We start from the raw sequence: 24,978 nt of genomic DNA, 5'->3' as shown, positions 1-24,978 counted from the left end.
TAAGTTTAAAGTTGTTTCATCTTCAAAGTTTCATTGAAACCAAAAAAAAAAAAAAAAAAAAAAGGGCTAATTTTGGACTCCTATTTATTACCTATTTATTATTATTTATTATTACCTATTTATTATCTACTCCTATTTATACTTGTATGAGTCTATGTTTTATTATTGTAGCTCTCTAATTTTTATGATTTATAATAATATTTAAAATCCTTAGCTAGCTAATAATTTGGAATAATTTCATCTAGAAAATTGATACTTGAAGTCAGAGGGTTTTTTTCCTTGGGGGGGGGTGTATGTGCCAATATTGCCTGTTACACTCTATTTTTTTTTTAAAGATTTATTTATTTATACAAGAAGCAGGGTACAGGCCAGATGTGTGGGAGGGTGAGAGGACCCACCAGAGACAGAGTGGGGAACAGAACAGGCAGACTGATGAAATACACTGCTGAGGGGAGCAGTGGGTGAGACAGAACAGGTCTGCCGCACCATGTGGGACCCTCGCCGGCTGGCCAGGATTGAACCGGTGCTGCAGAGGCTGCAGACAGCTTCACAAGCACGGTGTTCAACCGCCTGCACCACCAGGGGAGGCCCTATGTTACACTATTATAGAGGTTTTATTAACTTCTGAATTTCAGTGATGTCTTTAAGGATGCCTGCAGGGAGACTGGGTGTGTGAACTCCCCTTACATTTATCTGTTTAAAATACTGTAGTTTTACATATTTATTTTTTAAGGGACTCTAATGAAAAAGGAAACTGAAGATAAATAGTAGATTTATGGTTTCCTGAGAGTTAAGTTTACTACTGGATCAGGTTTATTTTGAGAAATACCTTTATATCAAACTAAGCTTAAATGTGGTATAGGCAAAGATGACTAATAAGCCTGGGGCTGTTGGTCACGGTAGGTTTGCCTGTGGAGAGGATGACTTCAAAGCACCACAGTGATTCTAGTCTCCCTTAGCTTGAGTGCTAGTGCCCACTCTACTTTGTGCCTTTTCTTTCAAAGAGAGGTGATCCCTGGTTGACTGTAGAATTTGAAACTTTTTGAAACTAACTTTATGTCAGTTTAATTTTTGTGAAAGTATTTTTAAAACTTTTTCTTTTATTGATCTCAACTTTATATTTGGCTATATTTTGTACTATACAGTCTAATATTTTTAAATAGACTCCTGTGAAAAAATTTCTTTAGAATACATTTAAAAATCAACTTTTTTTACTACTTTTTAAAAAAACTTAATTTGTGTTTTACAGTGGGGTTCCAGTGTGTTTCTGTGTTATAAGAAGTCTGTGCCTGCTTCTAATGCAATAGCATATAAAGCTGGTAAGTTAATTAAAAAAAAAAAATCTGTCTCTATTACTATAGTTACTGGTATATATTAACATTTGCTTAGGAGAGATAATGTATGCTTCCATATGTAGTTTGTGGAACTGGTCTATTCATAGATTGAATTGTCTATAAGTTTGAATTTTAAGGGCAGCATAAGTTTTTTTAAATACATTACTTACAAGGTGTATTAATATTACTGCTCACCCACATGCAAACATGTTATTCATTAAATGTAAGCTTTCATCCCAAGCAAGCATATGTAGAATAAACATTCAAGCTTATAGTCTACACTAATATAACAATTCAGTGGAAAACTGCTTGCTCTCTGACCTTTTATATTTTGGCAATCAAAAAGGTGTCAAACTGCATCTTTACTTCTTATATTTCCTTCTCTTATTTCTGTGTGTCTGATTTGAAACCACATGTTACTTGCCATGGACTTGCTTCCTTTCTCCCTTGTTGCAAAGAATCAGCTATGTGGAGGAGAGGAGGGCCTGAGAAACTTTTCTGCCATGAAGTGTTTGAGAAATCTATCGCCACATTCTTACTGCACAGTAAAGTGTCAAGGGCTGTAAAGATTTAACCTCTTCATCCCACTGGTATGGTGGGATAAAAACTGAAATCCAGGTATGCTCCAGTTGTAAATAGAAGAAATACTGGAATACTTCTTTGTGAAAAGAAATAGTGTCAATTACTTTTTGATCATGCAGTTTTTGGAATATAAAGTTTTACTTCAGAAAAGTCAGGCAAATTCATATCTGAAAAATCTTATTCTCATTAATGCATTCATACTAATGAATCAAATCATTTAATTTATAGTATAAAAATAAAGGTAACAACTAACAATTATAAATTTCAGTGTCATATTAAAATGTGATACTCTTAATATTGCCTTGTACAGTATTGTCATGTATTGATTCTATGTAATATAAATTTTTTGTGGGAAGAAAGTACTACTTATAAAAAAACTTACATGAACAAGTTCTGTGAAAATATTCAGGTATTTGATATGAGACATGTATTATAAAGTACAAAAATTTTGGAGATGAATTTGGACTCAAAAATTTCTCCTGCTTATTTTCAATCATTTAACTTAGAGGTGGTCTATATATTAGAAACATCAGAGATTAATGAACTGATGCTGTGTGCTGGCTACTTTATTCTAAGGGGCTTCGTGTGCTCTTCAAAGCGCTCTTGCTCCTATTTTCTCGGTCTAACATACCCTCGACTAGTCACAGGGCTTTCTGTCTTGTTACTTTTCATGCCTTTTACACTGCTTCTCTCAAGATGAGTTTAGGGGCTGTGACAATTTCTCTTGCCTTGGCATTATTACATAATATTTATCCCTTCCCTGAATATTTTGCAAACTAGTTGAAATAGTTGGTAAATTTTCTTTCTATTTCAATATAAAGATGTTGGTTGTATGTAGAAGATAATATATTAAGATTGGTGATCCTGTTGAATAATTACAATTTACATTTACTTAGTATATTTTTTAATGTTAGAATGAACTGTAAATCTATGGGTGAAAAACAAAGGGTAAATTTATTTTAATTTCTGATGTGACAAGAGAAAAATTGATTTTGAAGTTTTATACATAAATATTTTCCATGAAATTTACTATTAAAATATATTATTAGTATGTATCAATGTAACTCATAAACAAATAACTATTTTCAAAAAATTTTTGTCTCCTTTCTCCAAAGGTTTAATTTTTCGATATCCAGAAGATGATTATGAGTCATTTCCGCTCTCAGAATCTGTACCTCTTTTCTGCCTTCCTATGGGAGCGACTATTGAATGTTGGGATTCCCAAACCAAATATCCGCTTCCAGTTTTTTCAACTTTTGTCTTGACAGGTTCCTCTGCTGAAAAGGTATATGTTTGTCTCTTTGTTAAGCCTATTTTGTTTGTTTTCCCCCCATAAAATAATGTCATATAAATGTATTTGACATTGTATCTTTGGTTAAAATGTATACTACAATTGAGGTAATGCATCAACATGAACATGGTATCGGGATGCTGATGCTCCTGGAACTGCTACAGAAGCAAATCTCTCTCTGGAGAGATAACCCCCAAAACCAGGCCTCAAAATGAGAGTATAGTAAAAGTTAGAAGATAGAGGTACATAGGAAGAATGAGAAAGCCACAATGATTAGCTGGGTTGGGATATTAAAATGGTAGAATGACAATATGAAACATTTTAAATTGGATATATAATTGAAATGATTAAAGACCTAGTAGACTTAAAACATTAATTAAAAAAAGGATATTTTGAAAAATGAATAGATTAGAAAAAGCTTCAGTTGTCTAGAAATGAAAAATGTGGTTCTTAAAATTAAAAATTCATTAATGCTTTAAATAGCAGAGAATGTATACATGAAGGGAGGAAAAATGAAGTGGGAGATAGATTACCCCAAACGTGGCACAGAAAAACACAAATCCTAAAAGGAATTTAAAAATGTAGAGGGCAGAATCATAAGGCCCAATAGATATTTAATGAATTCTAGAAGGAGAAACTAGAAAAAGGAGGGGAAATATTTTCAGAGCTAGTGGATGGTTCAGAGTTTTCCAGGGATGATGATAATTTGAGTGTTCAGATTAAAAATGCATACTGGGGCCTCCCCGGTGGCGCAGCGGTTGAGCGCTGGGTTGCGAAGCTGCCTGTAGCCTCTGCAGCGCCCGTTCGATCCCCGGCTGCTCCCCGGCCACTGGAGGAGGGTCCCCCACAACGCGCAGACCTCTCCTGCCGCCCGCTGCTCCACTCAGCAGTGTACTTCAGTCCTTCTGCCTGTTCTGCTCCCCGCTCTGGCTCTGGTGAATTCTCTCACCCTCCCGCGCTTCTGACTGTACCCAGTGCTTGTATAAATAAATAAATAAATCTTTAAAAAAAAATGCATACTGAATCTTAATCAGAAAAAAAAAAAAACCACCTAAAAATCCAGCACTACCTCTTACATAGAAATGGAAATTGATGTGGAAATCTGATATGGCAAGTTCTCCCAGGCCATTGCCCGGAGAAATAATGCAATGTAAATATTCAACAAAGGTCTTTAAGCAGAACCTATGAATAGCTTCTCCATTATCAGCAAGAAAAAGAAACAAGTCTGTCCTTGTTTCTTGAGCATATCCCAAAAGAAATGAGTGTGTATATCCTATAAAAGACATGTATAGACTTTATTTGTAAGTCAAGAATGGAAAATATGTATAAAACAATAATAGTGACATAGAATGACAATTTTAAAGAGATGGCGAAAATAAACGTTAAAAAATGAAAAGAATAAAACTACAGGTACAATAGAGATTTAAAAAATTGAACAGTTTCTTAGGAAAATTTACAAAATAGGAATTTTTTTTTTAAAGATTTATTTATTGGGCCTCCCTAGTGGTGCAGCAGTTGAGCGCTGGGCTGTGAAGCTGCCCGCAGCCTCTGCAGCACTGGTTTGATCCCTGGCCGCCACGAGGGTCCCACATGGCACACAGACCTCTCCTGCCGTGACTGCTGCTCCCCTCAGCAGTGTACTTCGTCACTCTGTTCTGCTCCCAGCTCTGCTCTGGTGAATTCTCTCACCCTCCCGTGCTTCTGACGGAATGAATGAATGAATGAATGAATAAATAAATCTTAAAAAAAAAAGAGATTTATTTATGCATACAAGAGCCGGGGTACAGGCCAGAAATACGGCGGGTGAGAGAATTCACCAGAGACAGAGTGGGGAACAGAACAGGCAGACTGACTGAAATATACTGCTGAGGGGAGCAGCGGGCGAGACAGGAGAGGTCTGCTGTGCCATATGGGTCACCTCCCTGGCCCGCCAGGGATCGAACTCATGCTGCAGAGGCTGTGAATTGCTTCATAGTGCGGTGATTAACCCATTACACCACCAGGGAGGCCCCAAAATTGGAAATTTTAATGAGAAGTATAAGTAACCAAAACTGACACTTGTGGATCAAACAATATATCTGTGGCCTCATTCTACAGGCTATAAGTTTACCATCACTATTAAAGATAGTGAAGATATTTCTACATTTTGGGTATTATGAATAATGTGGCTATGAACATTGATGTATAGGTATCTGTTTGAGTTCATGCTCCAGTCTGCTTTCCCCCACCCCCTCAAGTGTAGTCCCCATAGAATTTCCTTCACCAGTGCATCCATGCACCATCACTTAAGTCCCCTATGCTCCTCTCTCCCTCCCTCTGATCCCTCTCCTGCCTCCTTCCCTGCAGGATGTCTCTGATTTATAATAGTCTGTTTTTGCTTTGTTGTGTTTTGTACTGTTATTATTTTTTTTCACTGATGTCTTATTTGGTTCCCCTATATTCCTGCTATAAGTGAAACCATCTGATATTTTTCTTTTTCCTTCTGGCTTATTTCACTGAGTATAATTCCTTCTTGTTCCATCCACGTTGCTGTGAATGGCATGAGTTTATCTTTTTTGATTGCTGAATAATATTCCAATGTGTGTATATACCACATCTTCTTGATCCAGTCATCTATTATGGAAAGCTGTCTGGAGGTTTCTCAGTCTACTAAAAATGGAGCTACCATATGACCCAGCAATTCCACTACTAGGGAACTACCCAAAGGACACAAAAACATTGCTTCAAAAGACCACCTGTACCCGTATGTTTATTGCAGCACTATTTACAATAGGCAAAACCTGGAAACAACCCAAATGCCCCAAAATAGATGACTGGTAATTCTTTGTTTAAATTTTGGAGAAGTTGCCAAGCTGTTTTCTCCAGTAGCTACATATGTAACATGATGTAGGAATGTTTGAGATTTGAATTTTCATTTAACTTTCAGATGCATTCTGAGCAAATATTTCTTGCTGAATAAGAGTAAAAGAAATTAGTTTTTAAAAGCAAATCTTATAATGAAATTCTGTTACTCTGTAGGTATATGGAGCTGCCATTCAATTTTATGAACCTTATTCTCGGGAACTTCTAACAGAGAAACAACTTATGCAACTGGGCCTAGTGACACCTGTGGAGAGAAAAGTGATCTCCAAATCCATCAATTCAAACAAATGCATTTGTTTACTCTCACATTGGCCTTTTTTTGAAGCTTTTAGAAAATTTCTCATGTTTATCTACAAACTTTCTGTGTCTGGACCACATCCTCTTCCTATTGAAAAGTATGTATAAATGACTAGAGAGATGTTTAATGGATATAAACTGATTTTAAGTAGCACAGTTGGAAAGGGAAGGAGAGTCAGAGATACCCTGCTTTTTAATTGTCCCCTTCTTCACCTGAATCATTGACTCTGAATTTAAAGTTGAGGAATGGTGGTGAGGATGACTAAATAATAAACTTTTGCGGATTCAGATGAGGAAGAAATATATACCCATTGTTTGTGTGTGTTCTTCCTATCCATTTTCTAATAACCAAGAGAAAAATGACTATTAATACACATACACGCCAGCCATACAAATGGTCATTCCAACTCCTTACTATAAACTATTTTCAGACTGATGTATAAGTTAGTAAAAGTGGGTTAATTAATGATAAAGTGAGGTTTTGGTTTTAGCATTGACAAAATTCTACATAGTTTTCCTTTGATTTGTAGTTCCCTTTGCCTTGTAAATTTTATAAATAAGGAAAATATATGTGGAACCTCTCTGCTTTTAAAAATTACATTTTTCTGATTTTTAAGGTCCCATTGACTTCTGTTTATTATAGTAAATTATGTACTTGAACAAAACAAGAGGTGTCAGGGGTTTTGTGGGAAGATATACAATGTGTAAACACAGGTTTTTCTTTCCATTTAGAAAATTTCACATTATAGCAAAAAGATTATCAATGAAAGAGATTAGTGGATAAGTGGGGGGTAATTATCTATAGGTATTAAAATAATCGTGCTCAAAATTCAGCTTCAAAAAATAGTAGAGTTCTGTGTATAAACTTAACACAATTTGGTATAGAAATGTGATTCAACTTTCGAATGCCAGTCTAATGGTTCATGTTCTAATTTAACTTTTAGCTGTCAGATTAACTTAAAATTGTTTGAAGTAAATTTTAATGTTAATGACAAGTTAATAACCTTTCAAAAAATTAAAGTTCTGTGGATAGTTTATGAAAATGAAATCAGCATATGTGATTGATTTTTTTTTCTTTCTCTTGAAATAATATCTTGCATTTAGTGATTCCTAAGAGTTCAAAACTTTGGAGACTCTTCAACATTATTTGTGGTTGAGAAATAGGCTAAGTGATTTGCCCAAAGTTACAGTAAAATAATTAGATTAATATTTAACATTAAATTTATTGTTAGGATCAGATTCTATATTAGTGTTAGTTCATTATATCACAATTAAGTGTCCTGGCATTGATAAACCAAGACAATAAAACTTAGCCTCTTTTATGAAAACCATAATCATGTTACTCTTATTTTCTTGGTGCTTATAGGGTATATTACTGTGTGTTTTTAGTGCAGAGATAGATTTTGCATTTCAGAAGTTTAGTGAGATGAGTATATTTATTTACACTAAGTAAATTCATTTAGCATAGCTTTAGGTAAGTGATTTTGTTATATCTGGGATGATATGTAATAATTTGTTAAAATGTATGAAGCATTTTAGAAAAGTAATTATGATCTTCATTCAACTTTTTTTCCAGACACATTTCACATTTTATGCAAAACATCCCTTTTCCTTCACCACAAAGACCAAGAATACTTGTTCAGGTAATAAAAAAAATGGTATATTTGAGGTGATTTCTGTATATATTTATTCCAGTTATTGCAGCGGATTCTCTGGTCCTTTGTGTTTAAGGTGAAGCAGTATGCATTCATAAAGTTCTTGAATTTCCTGTACTATATACCTTCAGTTAACATCCTTTTATACTGGTTTTTTGAATTTTGAGTATATAGGATTAGAATAATTTAATCTTTTGTTTATTGTATTATTGTTATTGATCCCTGCTTGGCCTTTCATGTACCTTATTTAACAATATAAAGCCTAGAATTATGTTATGGGCATGATTTTAATTCAAAGCAACTAATCAATATTAAGTAGAAGATGAGCTGTAATAGGAGGGGGCAGTAAAATAATCTATAAACGTGCTCTTCAGACTGTTAAAAGAACAGTTTCTTTTTATTTCTAACCAGTAGCAGACCTATATGAGCTTTATAGCTTGTAACATATGCAGCTTGCAATGTGAGATCAGCAGACATGAATAGATCAATACTCTGTCTAAAGATCTGACTGTACTGATTGTGTGGAATTAGTGTCAGATTGCCATCAGTTGCTAAATGACTTGTTTTCATTTATGTATTATCTCTTCATGGACCAGTAATAGTTTGTAGTCCGCAATTGATCTATAGAGGCAAGCTATTTTAAATTTGTTTCTAAGATATTATCAACATAATAAATGATAATAAATGGTAACATTAAGTAAGATGATATTAATCTTGAGAGTTCTTCAGTGCAGCAAGTATAATATACAGTAAACAGCTGCCAAGTACTTCTTGGTCTATAGAGTAGAGTTGAATCTTTAAAAAAGTTTTCCATAATTCTTAAATAACTTTTAACCAGCTAACTGAATCACTCTATATATTAAACTCTTTTCTGTTTTACTCTTAACCTAAATGTTTAGATGTCAAAATTGGTTAACTTATCCTTTTTGTTCCTTTCTTTTTTAGCTATCAGTCCATGATGCCTTAATATTATCACAGCCAGTTTCTACACCTTTACCACTAAGGTAATTGATGGTATCTAAAATGATGTATTTATTCGTTTGGAGCAGATGCTTTAAAACACTTTAAGGGTTAGGATAATAAAGTTAAGTGTTATTTTTACAATCAAGATAAGAGTAATCTTAATGTTTTTAATTTTGATAGTTGGATGTATGGAGGGACCATTTAAAAAATAAAGCACTTTAAAAAAGACACGCCATTTTGATACCAAAGGATGGGTTTGAATCTTCACTGTCTCATAAAATTTGCTACTTTTTAGTGATAATCAGGACCGAAATTAACACTAAGTTCTCAATCTATTAATATTTAAGAAATAATTTATAAGCAAATCTTGGCATATTTTAGCAAAATAGTTCATAATCACTTTTTTCCCTTCTGTATTTCTAGTGGAGCCAATTTTAGCACCTTATTGATGAACCTGGGTCCTGAGAACTGTGCAACACTGCTGCTCTTTCTTTTACTTGAGAATAAGATTCTACTGCATTCTCTTAGGCCAGCTGTGTTGACTGGAGTAGCCGAAGCTGTTGTAGCTGTAAGTGTAAAATTTTCCTTTTGGTACAAAATTATTGGCAGAATCTTACTCTAAAGGGTAATTCTCTTCAAGGGAAGCAGCTTTGAAATTACCTGTAAAAGTTTAGCATTAATGTTATGGAGTGGCAAAAAGAAATAGCAGGCATAAGTAAAAATCAATAGTGACTTCTCTTTAACAGAAAATGTGTCTCATTTTTCATATTTAGAGTTTTTCAGAAAATCTGTGTGATTACATTATAATAAAATGTCACTGAAGCTTATTGTATTAAGTGAAAGACCCTGGGCAGTTTTAACTGCCCTAAAATTGTACAATTTATTAATTTCCCCTATTTTAACTTCTAACCATTTTAAACCTATAACATATAGGAAATTCTAATTCATTATTAAATAGGATAATGTACAAAAGTTTAGCTATTGATTAAAATATAAAAGTTAAATTAAGTCCTTCCCTGTTTAAACATTTTAGATTGCTTCCTGTTGTAATTAGAAAGAGGTCTGATCATACAAGGCCTTTTTAGGTAATAGTGCCCAAATTTGGGTGTTTGATTTTTCTAACCCTCTCTTACATTATTTGTTTAATTTAAAACAGCTGACTCTTCTACCTTTCCATTCTCATTTTGAAAGCATAACTCTCACAGAAGTAAGGACTTAGTTTCTTTTCTACCTTTATGTCCTCAGCACTCATCAAAGTTGAATAGCATAGAGGAAACACTCAATAAATACATGTCAAAGCAACAAAAGGAATATATTTCCCTAATCTTAACTTGATAAGAAATATTGCTATGACGGAAAAACAGTAATAATAATTTGAGTTGGTTTATGGGGTGTGAGTGGGGGAAAAAATTCTCTATGTAATTTTTCAAGCCTCTACAGTTACATGTAAAAGCAAAAGTTGTTATACTATGAACATATTTTGTTAATGAATTGACTAGTTTTAGCAAGTCTCACTCAAATATTCCTTTCTATAAAATATTAGCATTTATTATGTACCTTTGTGAGAATCTTTGTGGCCCAGTTTCTTGGTTTCAGCAGTACAATGCAAGCACCAATGGGAAGATTGACATTGGAAATCTTAGGAAAAATGTATGGTTGTATGAAGTTTATGTAACTGATGTTAGAGAACTGCCTGAATTGTATGCAAAAAGATTATAAATGAAGATTTGACAAGCAATTTACCATTAATAAAGAAGGAGAAAATTAAGAATGGGGACAGGCTAAATTCTTCAAAAACAGATTGATTTGAATATCAAAGAATCAATGGGGCTGCATAACAAAATTGATGAAACCAGTGAGTATTTTTGTAAAGCAGTCCTATTCATGATTTCACTGCAGAAGTCAGAGGGGAAGATGGAGTTGTCATATTTTGCTGTAAGATAGTTTTGTTTTACAATTATCACATAGTAGGTGTAACATACATTTTATTGAATGGAAGATAGTTTTTATTGAACGAAATACGAAATATTTGTTAGGTCCCGTCCCTCTGCTCTCCGGTCTGATTTTCTGCTACTCTTCCTCTTGCTCACTGCTCCAGCCATGCAAACCCTGGAGCATATTAGATACACCCCATACCTTAATGCCTTTGCATTAGCTGTTCTTCTGAAGCACTCTTTTAGTCTATACCCTGACTAAATCCCTTATCTCCTCCAGGTTTCAGCTCAGGGGTACTCTTTTAAGAAGGCCTACCCTGTTTGATCTATTTAATAACACACATTTGTTTTCCTTCTCCCCTGTTCTGAGCTCTAATCCCCTTCACTTGGTTTACTCATTTTTTTTTTTTTTCATAGCACTTAGTACTTCTTCACATAGTATATATTTTATTTATTATGTCTTTTGTTCCCTTTTTTTCTCTTTCTGCTAGACCAGGTTGTGGCAAAGTATGGCCTGTGACTCATATCCTGTTTTTAACCTGTTTTTGTAAATAAAGTTTTGCTAGAATGTGGGCTGTTTATTCACGCATCACTTATGACTTTTCATGCATGACAACAACACTAAATGTTTGTGACAAACAATATGGCTAGCAAGGCATAACACATTTCCTGTCTTTCACAGAGAAAGTTTGCTGACTTAGGATAGACTGTAAACATTATGAGGTCAGGGATTTTTGCTTTCTTCACTCTTATGACCCCATCATCTGAAACAGTGTTTTGCACATTTTGAGTGCTCAGATATTTGCTAAGTAAATGATTGAAGAAAAAAATTGCAGTTATGAATAGCTACAGTGCATTAAGTGCTATCGGTTTTTCTTTGGGGTGAGTGATGATGGATAAGGAGAGAATTGAAGTAGTCCTTGAAAAGGTAACTATTTTTATAGTTTTGTAAAACTTTATCATCAGTGACTAAATTTTTTATCAAAACTTTGTTTTTAAAAAACACATACACAGTTTCAGTAGAAACTGTAAAGGAGAGCTGGTTAAAAAGATTCTTAGTCTATGTTTTATATTAACTAGTGGTTTTTAAGATGCCAAGCTTCACTGAAGCTGAATCATTTTCTGTTTGCGTAGTTAGGAAATTTTTTTGTTGAAATTTTCAATTTACTATTACCATCCCCCAAGGAAATCATTTTTTTTTTTTTCAGTCCATGGTACTCTTAGTTGGTTTTAGTCAAAGGTTATTTCAAAAATTAATAGACGGGTGATAAATGCATAAGAGTTAAAGATCATGAGTTTGTTTTTTAATTTTTTGAGCAGTTGTTCTCTCTTTGACTTTTTCTATAAAAGGGAATATGGGTTTTGTATAAGTAGAAGAGTTAACAAGCATTTTTATTGTACATGTGGTCATTTTAATGCTTTTTAAGATTGTAATCTTAAAATGCTCTGGTTGATGGTATTGCTTAGTAATATTTTATAGTCATTTAGTTTTTGAAATAAAGTTTAAGGTAAGAGAAACTAGACTTAGCTGCTTTCTTTTAAAAATGGTACCTTTAATTAGTTCATTACATAATTTTCATTGCAAATTTTAAATTTGGTTAATTTTTTAAAACTTTTTTCTAGATGATCTTTCCATTTCAATGGCAGTGCCCGTATATTCCCCTTTGTCCTCTTTCACTGGCAGCAGTGCTTAGTGCACCTGTACCGTTTATAGTTGGAGTTGACTCAAGGTATTTTGATCTTCATGATCCACCACAAGATGTTGTTTGCATTGACTTGGATACAAACATGTTATATATGTAAGTTGATTCTTTTTATGTTATCTGCTGTTTATTTTTGCCCTGTATGTAGTTATACTTTATTGAAAGCCTCTAGCAGTCAATATACTAATTTTTAAAGTTCTTACTAAGTCTTTTTCTTTAATATTGTAAAATGATTCAAAACCAGAGCAGGTATCAGAATCTTGTAAAGCTGTAGGTTTGGAAAAGAACATATTCAATATTATAATAGTTTATGTTTAGATAACTCAATGCTAGACAGCAGATATTTTATCATAATAGAATATAGATTTGAAAATAAAAAGGTAAAATGCTGCTTTCAAAGCTCAGGAGATAGGTATTCTAGGTTTAACTCAAAATGTTAATGTAGGGCCTCCCCGGTGGCGCAGTGGTTGAGCACTGGGTTGCGAAGCTGCCCTCAGCCTCTGCAGCGCCGGTTCGATCCCCGGCTGCTCCCCGGCCACTGGGTGAGGGTCCCACATGGCGCGCAGACCTCTCCTGCCGCCCGCTGCTCCCCTCAGCAGTGTACTTCGGTCCTTCTGCCTGCTCTGCTCCCTGCTTTGCCTCTGGTGAATTCTCTCACCTTCCCGCACTTCTGACTGTACCCAGTGCTTGTATAAATAAATAAATAAGTAAATCTTTTTAAAAAAAAAGTTAATGTAAATTTTATAAAAATAAGTTTACCTCTTTGAGTTTAGTCACAACATAGGGTAATAAAACAGTTGGAGTCAGTAAACTCCGTGAGCGTTTTAGGCTTAAGGAGAAGGAGAGAAAGGGACAAGGAAAAATATATGAAAAAAAAAGAAATAAAATTTAAAAAATTCAAAGGAAAAAGAAAATTGGGAGAATATGAATATTTGCCTGTGCCATGTGTGTTAGCTCCCTGGCCAGGGATCAAACTCATGTCGCAGTGGCTGGTGATAGCTTGATAGTGCTGTATCTTTAACCCCTTGCACCACGAGGGAGGTCCCCCTATATATATTTTTGATTTCTTAATTCTCTGACTAGAATCCTGGTACAATGTTGGATAGAACAGTCATCACTGGTAACTTACTTTGTTTTTAATTTAAAAGGGAATTCTTTGAGTAGTAATCATTAAGTATGATTATTGCTTTAAGGCAGGAGTTAACATTTGGTCCAAGGCTTGTTTTTGTAAATAAAATTTTATTAGAACATAGCAACGCATATTTTTTAATATGACCCAAGGCTGCTTTCATGCAAGCAATAGCACATGTGAAGAGGTACAGCAGAAGCCCTGTGGTCTCAAAGCATAATATATTTACTGTCTGACCCTTTCTAGAAAATTTGCTAACCCCATTTTAGGGTTAAGGAACTTTAATGACTTTAATAATAGATTAAGGAACTTTTTTCCTACTTCTAGATTAAGATTTTTTTCCTAATCATAAACAGGTATTGAATTTTCTAATACTTTTGTACAACTTTAAGAATAACATTATTTTTCTCCTTTAATCTGTTTGGCAAATTATATTATAAAATTAATTAGTAGTCAACAATCATTGCACTCCTGAAATAAACATCATCTTGCTCTTACTTTTTTATGTCCCAGTGAATTAAATTTTTTAAGAAGTTAAGAAGTTAGGAAGTTTGTGTTATTGGGCTGATATATATAGCACTAGCTACAAACCATAGTTTGTAGTACTTTTTTCATTTGTAGTTTTTAATATTTTTTATTTCTATTAAAATGTTTTATCTGACCCATGTATTATTTGAAAGTGTTCTTTTGAACTTCCAAAGTTTTTTTTGTCTTTTTAAGTATTAACTCAGCTGATTTGTAATAACAACTTGCTCTGTGTATTATTGACTCTGATACTTACTGAGATTTGTTTCAGAATCAAGTATTTGGTCATATTTGTTTCAGAGCCAAGTATTTGTAAATATTCTCTTTGTGAAAAGAATGCAGTCTTAATAATTTGAAAATAGAGAATCAGTAAAATAAACTTGTAAATAATATTCAAGAATTTTATTCTTGCTAAGTTAATGTCTGCTTGCTCTTTTAGTTTTAATGACTAATTATGTTAATAAAAATTTGATAGCCCCACTTTAGCAAGATGTGGGGATGAAGATACTATTCAATCCATTGTGTTTAGTTTATCTTAAGATTATTTTAAGATTAATCTATATTAAGTTTATCTTAAGATTAATCTATATTAATCAGTTGTTTCTGATCTTGAATGTATTTTTATTAAGAATTCAAGGTATCCTATCATCATTTCCAAAAACCACCATATTTAACATAAGGTGCAACTGTATAGTTAAAGGAGATAAATTGAATCCATACTTCATATCACATTCAGGAAAAAAACAAATTGATTAAAAACTTAATACAGGGCCTCCCCAGTGGCCCAGAGGGTTGAGCACTGTGCTGCGAAGATGTCCGCAGCCTCTGCAGCGTGGTTTCGATTCCTGGCTGGCCAGAGAGAGTACCACGTGGTGCAGCAGACCTCTCCTGTCTTACCCGCTGCTCCGCTCAGCAATGTACTTTGGTCCTTCTGCCTGTTCTGTTACCTGCTCTGGCTCTGGTGAATTCTCTCACCCTCCTGCACTTCTGGCCTGTTACCCAGTGTTTGTATAAATAAATAAATCTTTAAAAAAAAAACTATGCGTAATGAAACAAATTAATAAAATGAAACCAAGATAATTTCTTTATAGCCCTGGATTAAGGAAGGATTCTAAATGCAGAAACCATAAAAATTAATAAACTTGACTACATAAACATCAAAAATTTATAGATAACAAAACAGTATTACCAAGTTCAAAAGAAAAATACCAAATTGGGGGAAAAAATTTGCAGCTGTTCTCACAAAGGGTCAATCTTTCATTAATGAAAGAACCCCTAGAAATTTACAAAAGGGTAGGGTAGGCAATTATAAAGAATCTTATTGCAAAGAAGTAAATAGAAATGATTTGCAAAAATTTGAAAGCATTTTCATTTATCTCAAGAATATAATTCTACATAACCTCAGAGTAGAGCTAAGTGGTTTTATGCCAAAATGTGTTGCTTTCTTTAGATTTTTAAATTCAAGGATGTACTTGACTTTAGAGGTTCATAATTGGATAATAGGTTTACATGTGAACTGTATGAATGAATTCTTTTTAACCAGTTTTAGATCTGAATTAGCTTAATGTGCTTATAATCTTTACCTAAATCCCAGTCCCTTTATTTGGGCACGCAATATTTAGGAGGATTTCTCGTAGACAATTTGCAGTCTAAAGTCAATTGGGTTTTACGCTTACAATATTATAATTTGTAATATTATAATTACATAACTATTGAAGTAAAACATCAGTATTGTATCAAAACTCCAAAACTGAAAATCCATGTTCAAGGGTTAGAATGGGAGAACCAAATTTGAGGTAGATTGAAATGAGACTTTCTTTGAAAAGCACTTATTCAGGCTGCCCACAACAATTGTAACTTCAGTAAAAACACCCTCCCCATTCTGTTTTTTAGTTTCACATAAGAATTTTAAGTAAAAACAAATTCTATTTTATTATGTTTTTCTTTAATAGGGCAGATGAAAAGAAGAGCATGAACTGGAAGCAGCTTCCCAAAAAGCCATGTAAAAATCTACTTAGCACCTTGAAGAAATTGTATCCCCAGTTATCTTCAGGTAAATGCCAGGAAAAAGTATGAATTTTAAAGAGAGAGAATATATGTAAGAAAATTCTTTTTAAATTTAAACATCATTTTGCTTTGCTTAAAAGGAGTCTGATTACATCACAAAATTTCAATAATAAAAAATTTAACATTTGTTTCATAATTTTTTGAACATACTCTTCACTTTGATTGCTTGATTGAGCATGTCCTCTGTGCCCCAGCTCCCTGTTAACTCCTGCCAATGATTATTTTAATTATCAGAGAGAAGAATTTCAGGAAGTAACAAAATAAAACAAGAAGCTTTATTTTGACAATGTTCTTAATCATACCTTAATTTCATGTATGCATGAAATATATTTATGTGCTCTATATATTAATGTCATTTTCTCTTCTGTGTTAGTTCACCGAAAAAATCAAGAGAGTTCAGCAATTGAGATGACTCCAATTGAAGCCGATTTCTCTTGGCAAAAGAAGATGACCCAACTTGAGATGGAAATTCAAGAGGCATTTTTGCGCTTTATGGCATCTATTTTAAAAGGATACAGAACATATCTCAAACCAATCACAGAAGCTCCTTCAAATAAAGCCACAGCTGTAGATTCATTGTTTGACCGACAGGGTGAGAGGCATTGAAAACACAATTATTGTTACTGAAATGAAAAGTATATTCTATTTACTATTGCTTCCAGAAAATATCTATTTAAATACTAGAAATTTATATTAAAATATAATATGAACTTCTGTGTATATGTAATTTAGTTTATGAATAGAATTTCTTTGATTTTTATACCCTCTATTTTCCTGAGAAATTGGAAACTGGAAATCTTTATGAAAAGTTAAATTTGTTTGCTTTTATTTATAATACTATAAAGTCAGTTATCTTAGTAAAGCATAGTTGGTGATCTGGTTTTTAGGTGTTTGGCTTTAAAATATTCATGAATAGTTTTTGGAATAAGGTGACCATTTATTAAAATTTTTTGAAAAATTAAACATGTTTCAGGGGAAACACTATACTCATTCTTTTTTGCATTTCTTGTTTTAGGGAATTACAAAGTTTTTGACTTTTATACAGCTCGCATTACATATATGTAATAGCAGTATTACAGCGTCATCAATATTCATATGAAGTTGTTTTATACTTCTTTACTTTTACCCAGTAGTTACTTTAAAAAAAATCTGTATTTCCTTTTGTCTTTTATCATCTCTGTTTTGGTATAATTAATCTCTTAAATATTTAACCATCACTTAACTAGTTCAAGTGATTATTATTAAGGATATAAAGAAGTATAAAATCTAGCTCAATGGGATACTAAATGGAAACTAATATAAAACTTTTAAAAAGTAAAAGCACTCATGAAAACAAATTTCATGCATATTAGTGAGAAGTTCTTAAAACTCAGAAAAAGGGGTGTTTTTCCAAATGGGTATTTTAAAAGGCTTCATAGAAGAGCACGACTTGGAGTAAAATAGGAGATGAGTAGGGAAGACCTTCTAAAAAATAATAGGCATTAAAAGTCAAATTTGAGGTGCCTGCCCAGTGGTGCAAAGATTACGTCTCAGCACTATCAAGCTCTCACCAGCCACTGCAGCATGAGTTGTATTCCTGGCCAGGGAGCTAACCCACATGGCACAGCAGACCTCTCCTGTCTCTCCCACTGCACCCGTCAGAGTGTATTTTCAGTAGATCTGCCTGTTGTGCTCCCTACTCTGTCGCTGGTGAATCCCACCCCCTCACCTCTGGCCTATACCCCAGTTCTTATATGCATAAATAAAATAAATCTTTTTTTAAAAGTCAAATTTGAATTAGAATTTCTAGTTTGCTATTTACAAAGCCATCTGGGACTCTCCACATGGGAATGAAAACCTTCTTCATAGAAGGTTGTGAAGATTAAATGAGAAAATATATATGAAACAACTAGTGAAAAGTGTTTTATGATTAGTGATATAATGAATAGAAAAAAATCTCAAGAACAAAAGCATAAGGCATGTTAGAGCTGCCATACCCATAACAAAGTACCTCTTTGGCGATGGTTTAAACAACAAAAATTTATTTTCTCAAAGTTCTAGAGGATAAAAGTCTGAGATCAATATGTTAGCAAGATTGGTTTCCTCTGAAGTTTTTCTTCTTGAGTTGTAGACAATTGTCTTCTCCCTGAATTTTCCTGCTGTGGGAATCTGTATCCAAATTTCGTCCTCTTATAAGAACACAAGTCATTTTGGATTAATGCCCACCTCATTTTAACTTAACCTCTTCTTTAAAGACACTGTCTGCACATATAGTCAATTCTGGAATACTGAGGATTAGAACGACATGGGAATTTGGGGGTGGAGGAAGAGGACTCAAAAACAGCCTTTTGGAAAATGATTTATTGGTATAGATTGACCAGAGTGAGGTTTTGTTTTTAACAGGATAGCATTTGGACTCATGGGGGATACAGACATTAGGTAATAAAATAACAGAGATACTAACTGCATTTTTACTAAGTGTGTAGTGAAGTGTGTGTGTGTGTGTGTGTGTGTGTATACACCTACGTAGTGCAGTGTATATATTCATATACATATTTATGAAATATATGTGAAGTGAGAATACTAGGTCAGGAAAAAGTCCCCTGAAGAAGTAATAATAAGTTTGAGCCTGAAAAATGAAGAGGAATTAAACTATATGTTTTGGGTTAACTTTTTAGTAGGGGTATTTTCATGAAAATAGAATTATAAATGCCCTGTTATCTTCCAGTTTCAGCAGAAGTTGCAGTTAACATTCTACCATTTTTGTTTCACCCACTTTTAGCTTCCCTCCCTTTCTCCCTTTCCCTTCAAATTTCTAATAGAATAGTGTTCCACCCGTAAGCTATTAATAATCCCTTAAAAATTCCTGGATTTATATGTGGGTTTTAATTGATTATGTCCTTAATGGTGTTATTTATCTCTTATCATTTGTATTTTCTTGTAGTTGGATCAAGAGCCACATTGTCCAATAGAAATATAATGTAAGCCATGTATATAATTAAAAGTCATCTAGTAGCCACAGTTAAAAAAAGGCAATAAAGGTTATTAATTGCTACAGTATATTTTCTCTAATCTAATATATCCAAAACAGTATGTAATCAAGTCTTTAAAATTCTAGTGAACTATCTTGCATTCTTTTTTCTATACTAAGAGTTTGAAATTGGCATGTGTTTTATACTTACAGCACATTTCAGTTTGAATTAGCCACATTTCAGGTACTGAATTTCCTTATGTGAGTAGTAGTTACTGAATTAAACAATGCAGAGTTAGAGCTTAATTAGAATCAGGTTTAACTTTCTTTACAAGTAGTGCCAAAATGCATGGTGTATATACTGCTTTCTATTAGGAGACACATACTTGTCTGCTCGTCCTGGTTTTAGTGCTCCTAAGATTGATCAATATTGTCAGTAATAAAATCAAATTTGTGTTTCTGAAAGATCATTCAGAGATTTAAAAAAAAAAAAATCTCGATTGAATAGAACTTGGTGATTGAATAAGGGGTGTAAGGTAGAGGGAGACTCCAGGACCAACTTTGAAATTTTTTGTCTTATAATAATCAAGTTAGATGTTCTCTTTATTGAGAAGGGAACTAGCAGAACAGGGAAGGGTTTAATTACTTGTTAAAGTTTTTTTTTTTTTTTTTTTTTTTTTAAATGTGAAAGAGGAGTTAAGTATGCTGATGAGAAGTCTGTAGTAGAGGGGGAGAATTGTTCTGAGAACCTGGAGGAGCTGGGATCACAAGTTCATTTGGTGAACTTGACCTTAGTTCTTTAGGGAACTTTCTCCTGACCTAGTGAGAACTACAGGAGTTGTAGATTTTCTAGTGAGATAGTGTAGTTCTCATTTAATGATTTTCATTTTCTCTGCTATTTAAGTTCTGATCATTCAGGGATGTGAAAGAGAATACATGGAGAACATAGAAAAAAATAGCTGTGAAAACATGGATAGAGGGAAATTAAGTTGATTCTAGAGATGTAGTGGGCTTGCTGCTCAGCAACTCTTTTTCCTCCTTTAACTTGTGCTTTGTCACACTGGTTCCAATCCAGAGAACAAAGGCAATACATTCTTCTAGGGCCAGGTTATGCTAGGTGAGTCAGATAAAAGGGCATAAGAATTGAGAATGTTGACTGGAAGATGATTGAAATGATGGACCTGGGCCAGGAATCAATGTTGGTTAGGGAGAAAAGTGAAGACAGGAGGGTATAGGTAGAACATGAAGGAGTGACTGGATTGTAGATTTCAGTGAGTCTGCCTCTTTTCTTCCCTCCCCCACACAGAAAATAAAGTTTGGTAATGATACTTAAGTAAGCAAACCAAGATAGATGGGGTAATGATCATAGAATAATATGCAAATCACAGATTTGGAAAACAGAGCATCTTTGTTAGCAAGAAAAGTCTAGGGAGTGTGTAATTTTGTGTAAAAATTGGTGAACAAGGCAGGATAGACCATAGATTGTTGGCATTTAAGAAATTAAGAACCCAAGATGTTGGATGGCTTGTTTGTGGTATTGGAGAATGATAATGGTAGGAGTTGGAGAGAAGACTCCGATATTCTGGCCTTGAGTGAATGAATGAATGAGTGTTCCTAAAGTCAACAGATAATTACAATTAATAGGGGAAAGGATGGTATAGCCAGATGCTTAAGCCTCCAGTCAGCAGAAATTTTTACAAGAAGATACAGTAATTATTGTTTGGTACCACTGCCTGGAAAGGTCACAGACCCCCTCAAGAAATACACAAAGTATCAGAGAGAAATATCAACTTGAAAGCTATAGGATGGGAGTTTCCTTACTAGAGATTTAGATTTCAGTGAAAAGCTTAACATTGTAAGTTTTTTGTGGTTGAATCATGTCGAACACACTTTGATTACAAGAATATGGTTACTAGAAACTTCTATAAATGTGGATATATATATGTAAAGAGAATATGATATAGACTGTACAAATTTTAAATAATGTTTAATATAACAGCTAGTTCACTTAAAATTTGAATATAGTTGTAATTTTGGTGTTTTTCAGGATTTTTAAAAAGCCGAGATCGTGCCTATACAAAATTCTACACCCTTTTATCCAAAACACAGATTTTTATTCGCTTCATTGAAGAATGTAGTTTTGTAAGTGATAAAGACACTGGATTGGCATTTTTTGATGACTGCATAGAAAAGGTAAAAGTTTGTTGTATGTATCAGTGTTAAAGAAAAACTTTTAACAGTCTGACTACCTGTTTCATCATCTGTATTAACCTAAACAATCTGAAGGAGACAACATAGGGATTGTGATGTGTGTGTGTGTGTACCTGTCCTGTTTCTGGACTAAATTTAAGAACCTTTATGCTTTGTAATGTCTGTCACACAGAACAAATTTTTCTCTTTGAATCTCATTTTGTTTTTTATCAGTTACTGAGAGCATTACTTAATTGAATCACCTGTCTTATTTTTTATTTAAATTATAAGAAAATTTATTAGTTCACTTAAAAAGTTTAGTTTTATATGTAACAGAAGTCCTTTGTTTTCTTAATGTCTTTTCAAATATTTGCTAATATATTGCTAATATATTTGCTAATATATTGCTTTTGTCCTAACTGAGGATTTAAGAAATGGTTAACTACTTTTTTTTTTTTTTTTTTGAAATGGTTAACTTCTTTTTTTTAAATAATAAATTTTATTTTTATATTCCCCATACAATTGCAACCCCCCATTTTGACCCCAGTCCCTCCCCTCCCACCCCCCACCCCTCAAAAAGTGTCTCTGGTTCATAGTTTTTTGTTGATTTTGATTTTCACTTTCTTATAGTTATTCATTTTCCTGGTCCCTTATTTAAGTTTTCTAGATTCCTGCTATGAGTGAGACCATCTGGTATTTTTCTTTTTCTTTCTGGCTTATTTCGCTGAGCATGATCCCTTCCAGCGCCATCCATGTTGCTGCAAATGGCATGTGTTTATCTTTTTTGAATGCTGAGTAATATTCCATGGAGTATATGTACCACATCTTCTTGATCCAGTCATCTATTTTTAGGCATTTGGGCTGTTTCCAAAGCTTAGCTATTGTAAACAGTGCTGCTATAAACATAGGGGTGCAGGTGTTCTTTGGAATTGATGTTTCTGTGTCCTTTGGGTAAATACCTAGGAGTAGAATTGCTGGATCATATGGAAGCTCTATGTTTAGTAGGTCCAGAAATCTCCACACAGCTCTCCATAGTGGTTGGACCAGTTTGCACTCCCACCAGCAGTGCAGGAGAGTTCCTTTTTCTCCACACCCTCGCCAACATTTGTTGTTGCTAGTATTTTTAATATGTGCCATTCTCACTGGTGTAAGATGGTATCTCATGGCAGTTTTGATTTGCATTTCCCTGATTACAAGTGATGTTGAACATTTTTTCATTTGCCTGTTGGCCATTTGCATTTCCTCTTCAGAGAAGTTTCTTTTTAGCTCTTCTGCCCATTTTTTTGACTGGGTTATTTTCTTTGTTGTTGTTGAGTCTCATCAGCTCTTTGCAGATTTTTGTGATCAGTCCTTTATCATTAGTGTTGTGTGCAATAATGTTCTCCCAGTTGGTGGGGTTTCTCTTTGTTTTTGTTATTGTCTCTTTTGCTGTGCAGAAGCTCTTTAATTTGATGTAGTCCCAGCTGTTTATCTTTGCCTTCACTATCACTGCTTTGGGTGATGTGTCTGTAAAGATGTCTTTGATGTGCATATCACGTAGTGTTTCGCCTATATTTCCTTCTATGTATTTTATGGTTTCAGGTCTTATGTCTAGTTCTATAATCCATTTTGAGTTGATTTTTGTGTATGGTGTGAGGTAGTGGTCAAGCTTCATTCTTTTGCATGTAGCGACCCAGTTGAAATGGTTAACTTCTAACGTTTTACTCACCCATTCTAACTGTGGAAGTTTGCTTCTTAACAGTGGTAATTAATTCCTTTATATCTATATTTCTCATTTTAATAGTTATTTTTCTAAATGAATCTTGGGCTGACTGCTCATGGGAAGACCATGATTATATTAAATTTGGGATTGTTTCCAAAAAAGGTAGAATATTATTCTGTAATTTTTTTTTTTTTTTTTTTAATTGAGGTAACGTTGGTTTTACAACTCTATTTCTGATTTAGAGGTGTAGGTTCCCACTTCTTCAGATGTATGTTCAACACCATACTCACCACAAAAACATCCATAATTCTTCCCTGTAGTTTACTGGACCCTCTCTCCTTTGCTATTTTCCCCCACCCCCCATCCTAATAGCCTCAAATTTGTATTCAAATTTCTAAAGTTTATTTTGGTTTAGTTTTGTCTGTTCCTTTGTTTTGTTTCTTTGTAGTCCACATATGATTGAAATCATGTGATGTTTGTCTTTCTTTTTTGGCTTATTTCACTAAGCATAATTCCCTCTAGGTCCATCTCTGTTGTTGCAAATAACAAGATTTCTCTCTCTCTCTCTCTCTCTCTCTAGCTGAGTAGTATTCCATTGTGCATATACACCACATCTTCTTTACTACTTACTTGTCATTGGGCACTTTGATTGTTTCCGTAACTTGGCTATTGTAAATTGTGCTGTTCTTTTTTTTTGATATGGGCCACCTCAAAGGTATATGGTAGTATCTCATTGTAGTTTTGATTTGCATTTCCCTGGTGATAACATTTTTCTCACCAACTGTATGTCTTCTTTGGAGAAGTGTATGGTACATGACTTACATGCCTTAGCAGACTTAAATAATTTTTTCCCATTCTGTCAGTGTGATCTAAAACTCTTGGGATATGATTAAAACTATTTTGGTCTTTTTTGTTTACTTATAAAATTGATAGTCTTCTAATTAGTGGGAAGGTTTAGCTAATATCAACCAATAATGCAGAGGTTGAATAATAATGAAATAATAATAATGAAATTTTTTATTGGAAAAGCCAGATTATCCTTGTGATTGGCCACCTTTTGTTTATGAAGAAGAATTCATGAAGAAACTAATCAAAATGTTTTCTATCCTTATAGCCATTAGAGAAGTGTTTTATTATAAGTTAATAGTATAAACCCCCAAAATGTATCATGAAATGTTTTGTATCAATCTGGTACTAAAAAAGGATTTTTTTAAAGAATTTAAGATAAAAGATTTTACTAAGTTTACAGTTGACATTTGCACTAAGCACTCTTTTTTTTTTTTTTTTCAGTTGTTTCCTGATAAAGGCACCGAGAAAGCAGATAAGGTATTTTTCTTAAACATTTTTGAATGCTGTAATTTCAGAATTAGATATTATTTAAAAATAAATTAATTGGAGAAAATAATTATTTTCAGGTTGATTTTGACTCAGCAGAAGACACCAAATTGATAGAGCTAGATGATTCACAGAAAAGTGAGCATACTGTTTTCATAATGCCTCCAGAACCACCTCCTGATGATGGAAAGGAGCTGCCACCAAAGTACAGGTAGCAAGAATTTAAAAAAAAAAAAATTGGACACAGCTTTAATAATTCATTTCTTGTGACTATTAGTAGAAATGTATATCATTTGTGAAGGTCATTTCTAAATTTATTCACTGACTGACTTAATGGAGATAAATATTTTATGGAGATGTCACCAGATGTTATTAAATTATAAACTAAGGATAACCTTATTGAAGGGGCAGCCAGATGTTAATCACTCTTTATTAAACATTTAACTGTATTTTAATTTT

At 33.6% G+C, this 24,978-nt stretch overlaps 1 protein-coding gene across 3 annotated transcripts in view; it reads left to right on the top strand.

Annotated features, from left to right (window-relative positions):
* DENND4C (DENN domain containing 4C) overlaps positions 1 to 24,978 on the top strand; it is an 80,678-nt gene that overhangs the window by 20,474 nt on the left and 35,226 nt on the right. For all 3 annotated transcript variants that reach the window (XM_037495120.2, XM_054689780.1, XM_037495121.2), the window contains exons 4-15: positions 1,250 to 1,319; positions 3,032 to 3,201; positions 6,226 to 6,464; positions 7,943 to 8,009; positions 8,967 to 9,025; positions 9,408 to 9,552; positions 12,542 to 12,717; positions 16,228 to 16,328; positions 16,716 to 16,934; positions 21,340 to 21,485; positions 24,475 to 24,510; positions 24,600 to 24,730. In XM_037495120.2, coding sequence (XP_037351017.1) covers positions 1,250 to 1,319; positions 3,032 to 3,201; positions 6,226 to 6,464; positions 7,943 to 8,009; positions 8,967 to 9,025; positions 9,408 to 9,552; positions 12,542 to 12,717; positions 16,228 to 16,328; positions 16,716 to 16,934; positions 21,340 to 21,485; positions 24,475 to 24,510; positions 24,600 to 24,730 — 1,559 coding nt within the window. The remainder of the gene's footprint in view (positions 1 to 1,249; positions 1,320 to 3,031; positions 3,202 to 6,225; positions 6,465 to 7,942; positions 8,010 to 8,966; positions 9,026 to 9,407; positions 9,553 to 12,541; positions 12,718 to 16,227; positions 16,329 to 16,715; positions 16,935 to 21,339; positions 21,486 to 24,474; positions 24,511 to 24,599; positions 24,731 to 24,978) is intronic.

This window comes from Talpa occidentalis, unplaced genomic scaffold, assembly GCF_014898055.3.
Source record: "Talpa occidentalis isolate TD23 unplaced genomic scaffold, MPIMG_talOcc4v2.1 talOcc4.7, whole genome shotgun sequence".
Classification (NCBI taxonomy): Eukaryota; Metazoa; Chordata; class Mammalia; order Eulipotyphla; family Talpidae; genus Talpa; species Talpa occidentalis.
This window is presented reverse-complemented; position numbering and strand designations above follow the sequence as displayed.